Source organism: Emiliania huxleyi (assembly GCF_000372725.1).
Source record: "Emiliania huxleyi CCMP1516 chromosome Unknown EMIHUscaffold_201, whole genome shotgun sequence".
NCBI lineage: Eukaryota > Haptophyta > Isochrysidales > Noelaerhabdaceae > Emiliania > Emiliania huxleyi.
Genome location: NW_005200589.1, coordinates 28,931 through 34,411, shown reverse-complemented (window position 1 = coordinate 34,411; position 5,481 = coordinate 28,931). Strand labels below are relative to the sequence as shown.

The 5,481-nt window shown below is 60.1% G+C and overlaps 1 protein-coding gene across 1 annotated transcript in view; it reads left to right on the top strand.

The window, feature by feature from the left end:
- Window positions 1–5,317, top strand: part of EMIHUDRAFT_468587 (hypothetical protein) — a gene marked incomplete at both ends in the record, with an annotated part of 7,382 nt that extends 2,065 nt beyond the window's left edge. The window contains 17 exons of the mRNA XM_005781431.1: window positions 69–112; window positions 335–377; window positions 832–888; window positions 983–1,318; window positions 1,474–1,578; window positions 1,644–1,726; window positions 1,804–1,837; window positions 1,907–2,134; window positions 2,344–2,381; window positions 2,455–2,530; window positions 2,967–3,056; window positions 3,181–3,384; window positions 4,257–4,298; window positions 4,357–4,418; window positions 4,486–4,527; window positions 4,995–5,105; window positions 5,209–5,317. Coding sequence (XP_005781488.1) covers window positions 69–112; window positions 335–377; window positions 832–888; window positions 983–1,318; window positions 1,474–1,578; window positions 1,644–1,726; window positions 1,804–1,837; window positions 1,907–2,134; window positions 2,344–2,381; window positions 2,455–2,530; window positions 2,967–3,056; window positions 3,181–3,384; window positions 4,257–4,298; window positions 4,357–4,418; window positions 4,486–4,527; window positions 4,995–5,105; window positions 5,209–5,317 — 1,704 coding nt within the window. The remainder of the gene's footprint in view (window positions 1–68; window positions 113–334; window positions 378–831; window positions 889–982; window positions 1,319–1,473; window positions 1,579–1,643; window positions 1,727–1,803; window positions 1,838–1,906; window positions 2,135–2,343; window positions 2,382–2,454; window positions 2,531–2,966; window positions 3,057–3,180; window positions 3,385–4,256; window positions 4,299–4,356; window positions 4,419–4,485; window positions 4,528–4,994; window positions 5,106–5,208) is intronic.
- Between the last annotated feature and the right edge of the window lie 164 nt (window positions 5,318–5,481).

Genomic DNA, 5,481 nt, shown 5'->3' with positions numbered 1-5,481 from the left:
TGGGGCGACTGCAGCCTCGCCGCCTGCTCCCACCACCTCAGAGCCTAAGAGGCCCTGCTCTCTCAAAGGCGTCGCTCGATCAGCTGCCGTCGTGGAACTACTACGGCTCGTCGTGCGACCAGGCGCAGCGGCCGCCTCCTCGCACCCGCCCTCTCCGCAAACCCCGGACTCTGTCGCCACCGCCCTCAGCAAGCTCCCATATCTCGCCACATCTCCCCACATCTCCCCACATCTCGGACAGCTAAGAGAGATCCGAAAGCGAGCGGCGCAGAGGCGGAGGGGCGGAGGGGCGGAGGAGGCGTTTGCCAGTGTGCGTTGTGTGTTTGGCGCATAGGTGCAACGAGGAGAGCGGCGGCAAGCTCATCACCCTCTTCCAGGTCAACATTAGTTAGTTACTCATCAAAATTAATCTCGAGATTAGTCAATGTTGATGAGCTCATCGCCCTCTTCCAGGTCAACATTAGTTAGTTACTCATCAAAATTAATCTCGAGATTAGTCAATGTTGATGAGCTCATCGCCCTCTTCCAGGTCAACATTAGTTAGTTACTCATCAAAATTAATCTCGAGATCAGTCAATGTTGATGAGCTCATCGCCCTCTTCCAGGTCAACATTAGTTAGTTACTCATCAAATAATCTCGAGATCAGTCAATGTTGATGAGCTCATCGCCCTCTTCCAGGTCAACATTAGTTAGTTACTCATCAAAATTAATCTCGAGATCAGTCAATGTTGATGAGCTCATCGCCCTCTTCCAGGTCAACATTAGTTAGTTACTCATCAAAATTAATCTCGAGATTAGTCAATGTTGATGAGCTCATCGCCCTCTTCCAGGTGAACAACGATGGGGTGCTCGAGGCGACCGAGGACATGTCCAACGTCCTCCTGCAGGCGAGAGGGGGGGAGAGGGGGAGAGGGGGGGGGGAGAGGGGGTGATGGCGGCCAAGCGGCGAGTGTCAGACTCGTCCCCGCTGTTCCCCCGCAGGCGATCGTGCGGCTGTGGGTGGCGGGAGGAGGCGACTCGGCCGGCCGCATCACGCCGCCGGACCGACCCGGCACGCCCTCGAGCCTCGCCCAGCCAGCCTTGGCGCTGCAGGAGTCGAACGCATCACTGGCGAGCCAGTCCATGGCTTCGCCCGAGTCGTCAGCGCTCGGGACAGCGCCCGAGTCGTCAACGCTCGGGACAGCGGCGGACCCGCTGCAGCATGCGCAGCGGCGGCGGCGGATGCGCGCGATCCAGCTCGCGGTAAAGTGGAACCGGCCTCTCGTGGTGGAGGAGATCTTCAGCGAAGCAGCACCGCCCGAAGGGGGCAGGGCAGTCGTGAGTCAGCGGACTCGGACACGCGTAGGCGATCTTCAAGGAGCAGCACAACCCGAAGGGCGAGTTCACAAAGTCGCACCAGCTGGCGCTGCAGCACGCGCGCGAGTTGGCCTCCTCGAGACCTCGCGAGCTCACGCGAGATTGGACGAGATCAGGCGCTGCAGTACGCGCTCGAGCTGCGCCGCTACGACGTGATCCGGCTGCTCATGGGCTACCAGGGGTTCTCGCTGCAGTTCGTCAACTTGTGCAAGCTCTACTTGGTGCACGAGCGACGGGCCCGACAGCGACCCATCAATAGTAGTGAATGAATTGGTTGACGAGTTAGGTGCCGAACGACGGGTTCCTCGACAGCGACGAGAAGCTGCAGAAGGAGCTTCTCACCAACCAGGGCCGGATCCGAGACACGACGCACTCGCGCCGCCCTACCTTCCCTCCAAAGTACCGAATCCGGTGTGGGTTCAGTCCCGTGGGTGGTATGGGACTAGGCACTCGCCTCGCCGCTCGTACGAGTGCTTCCAGGCCTTCAAACTGGAGCACTCTCCCATCGCCGTAGTTGGTGCTCACTAATGCCGTCCGAGGTGTGTCCAGGACGTGATTGGCATCTGGCTCAAGAACATCGACAAGGCGGAGGGGCGGCCCGGCGTGCTCTCGCTCTCCGCCTTCGCCGAGACCGCGCCGCACTTCGCGCACCTCTTCACGTGGTCTGTTTTTCTGGGCGAGTACTCGATTGCAGACCTCTTTTGGCGCGAGTGCGACGACCCCGCACGCGTCGCTCTGCTGGGCTCGCACCAGTGCCTGCTGATTGGGAACAAGATGGCGCGAGCTATGGAGAGATCTGGGGAGATCTGGGGAGACACCAGTGCCTGCTGATTGGGAACAAGATGGCGCGAGCTATGGAGAGATCTGGGGAGATCTGGGGAGACACCAGTGCCTGCTGATTGGGAACAAGATGGCGACACTTCCTAGACACTCCCTAGAAACTTCCTAGACAGTACCTAGACAGTACCTGCTGATCCATCCCCTAGGTGACCTCGAAGTCCAGGCTCGAGGAGCAAGCGGAGCGGTACGCGCAGATGGTGCGGTGGACGGCATTGTGCAATGAATACGCAATGACGACGGAGCTGTGAATGGATCAGGTACGAGCAGGTGGCTGTCGACGTCATCAACGCCGCAGACTCCCAGACGGACGCTTTTGCGGTGCTGGAGCACAAGGCGGGCCATCTCCCCCCATCTCTCCCCATCCCTCCCCACACCTCCCCACACCTCCCCACACCTCCCCATATGTCCCCACACCTCCCCATATGTCCCCACACCTCCCCATATGTCCCCACACCTCCCCACACCTCCCCATATGTCCCCACACCTCCCCACACCTCCCCATATGTCCCCACACCTCGCCACACCTCCCCACACCTCCCCACGCCTCCCCACGCCTCCCCACACCTCCCCATATGTCCCCACACCTCCCCATATGTCCCCACACCTCCCCATATGTCCCCACACCTCCCCACACCTCCCCACACCTCCCCACACCTCCCCGCACCTCCCCACACCTCCCCACACCTCGCCTGCTGGACCACACGGAGATCCGCACCTCGCCGCTCGACTTGGTGAACCAGCTGGTAAACGAGGCGTGGGCACTGAACAGGAGGGTCGCTTCTCGCTGCTCGACTTGGCGCTGCAGCTGGAGATGAAGCGCTTCCTCGCGCACCGGCACTGCCAGGCGTTGCTCGGCCTGGTAGCAGCAGCAACAACAACAATGCTAGCGTCAGTAGTAATGGTGACACGGACCGGCACTGCCAGGCGCTGCTCGATCGGATGATCTCCCCCCATCTCCTCACATCTCCCCACATCTCCCCAAGGCGCTGCTCGACCGGATGTGGAACGGGAGGCACGCTGGCTCGTCAGTCGAGCTTCCAGAGAACATCTCGATGACGGCGCTGCTGTGGCGGGCCACGATGCCGCTGACGAACCCGCACTACACAGCAAAGGCGCGCTCGCTCTACCAGAAGAAGACGCAGGACGAGGCGTCGAAGAAGGCGAACGCGTGCCTGGAGGGCGGAGATGTGGGGAGATGAGGGGACATATGGGGAGATATGGGGAGATGTGCCTCGAGGGCGGAGATGTGGGGAGATATGGGGAGATGTCGGGAGATGTGCCTCGAGGGAGGAAATGTGGGGAGATGTGGGGAGATGTGGGGAGATGTGCCTCGAGGGAGGAGGAGCGTCGCGAGTCCGTGCGCGAGGGGCTCGTCAGTGGATGGAGTCGTTAGGCGCGTGCCGGGAGATGTGGGGACATGCACATGCACAACAACAACATGCACAACATGTCAACATGTACATGTTGTGGGGAGATATGGGGAGATATGGGGAGGTTTGAATGAGGTGGTGGAGTCATTAGGCGCGGGCCGGGCTCAAGGTGGATCGGGTGCTTAAAATGGTTGATTAATCATAATTAGGCGCGGGCAGGGCTCAAGGTGGAGCGGATGCTTGCGATCGCAAAGGACGCGATGCGAGCCGCGCGAGTCGAGGCGAGATAGTTTTATCCGATATAGCCGAGATACAGCCGAGATGTAGCCGAGATATAGCCGAGATATAGCCGAGATGCGAGCCGCGCGCGTCGCGGCGACGAGCGCCCGATTGGCGCGGCGGCGACCGTCCACAGTTGGACCTGTGCCTGTACCCTGTGGTGTGGCTTGAGGCCCGGATCCCGCACACAGGCGACGCACGCGATGGCCGCGGAGCACGCCGACTTGAACGAGTCGTCGGTGGTGCGGCGGAAGAGGTTCACAGACTATGCCGAAAAGCAGCGGAACCACTTCACTAAGTTCAAGGCGCGCGCACGCGGCGGCGTCGGCGCGAAGCTGGCCCAGGCGGCCGAGGCGGCAAAGAAGGGCTGAATTAGTGATTCGTTATTGATCATTAGTAATAATTAACAGGCGGCCGACTCGGCGAAGAAGGGCTTCTACCAGGCCCCGCCGGTCGTCCTCGCGCTCAGTTGCTGATTAGCTCGTCATTCGCCAGGAGTAGTGTTAACAGGTCCCGTCCGTGATCTTTGTGTTGCGATTCTTCATGCACTGCCTCTTCCTCGTCCTCTACACGTCCTCTCGCATGCCGGCATCTCCCGGCTGTGAATGGCGTCTCTTCACACTTCGCGGCTGTGAACAGGTACGTCCTCTCCTACGTCGACATCTCCAAGATCCCCGAGTCGTACCCCGCGCTCTCCGACGCTGAGAAGGCTCTTCCGCTGCCTCTGGCCACCACCACCACCTCATTCACAGCTAAGAACTCGTTAATGAGTGAAGGTGTTCCACCTCTGGTCTCCCCATATCTCCCCACATCTCCCCACATCTCCCCACATCTCCCCACATCTCCCCATAATTCGAAGGTGTTCCACCTCTGGTCGCTCTCCATCGTGCTCGACGATGTCGCCAGTGCGATCGACGCCGACCAGACCGAGGCCACGCCGCCGATCGAGACTTGGGCCCCGACTCATTGACTTGGCTCAGCGGAGGCGGGCCAGCTCTTCTAGGCCACGCCGCCCATCAAGATCCTCCGCAACGTGCTGATGGTCGTCGGAGTCTGTGCGCGCCTCGAGACCGCCACCAGGCACGCGCCGGTGCTGTGCAGGACATGTCCGGGACGTGTCCAGGACGCCTCTGTGGCATGTCCCTCAGGCACGCGCCGGTGCTGTACTCGATGTACCAGATCCTCCTTTCGTTCAACGTGGTCTTCATCGCCTTCGCGCTGATCGAGTGCCGCTCGCCCCCGAAGCCTCTAGCTGTGAGGTGCGTCTCTTCACGCCGTCTCTTTGAGCAGGTACCGCTTATAAAACTTTGATTTCTTTTCTATTTTTATTTATTATTATTAAACAGCCGCCTCTTTGAGCAGGTACCGCTCGTACTCGAAGCCGATCGGGGTGCTGTACATCGTCATCCAACGAATGATGCAGGACCTGGTCATCTTCATGGAGGTGCTCCTCGACATCTTAATTAGCTAATTGTCTGAATGCACTCATTCATTAAGTCATCTTCATGGAGGTGTTCCTCTACATCGTCGTCGGCTTCATGCTCGCCTTCTACGGCCTCTACTCGGGCGCGACGCCGAACGAAGGCGCAGCCGCCGACGCCGACGCCGCCGCCGACGCCTTCGCCCCGGCGACTT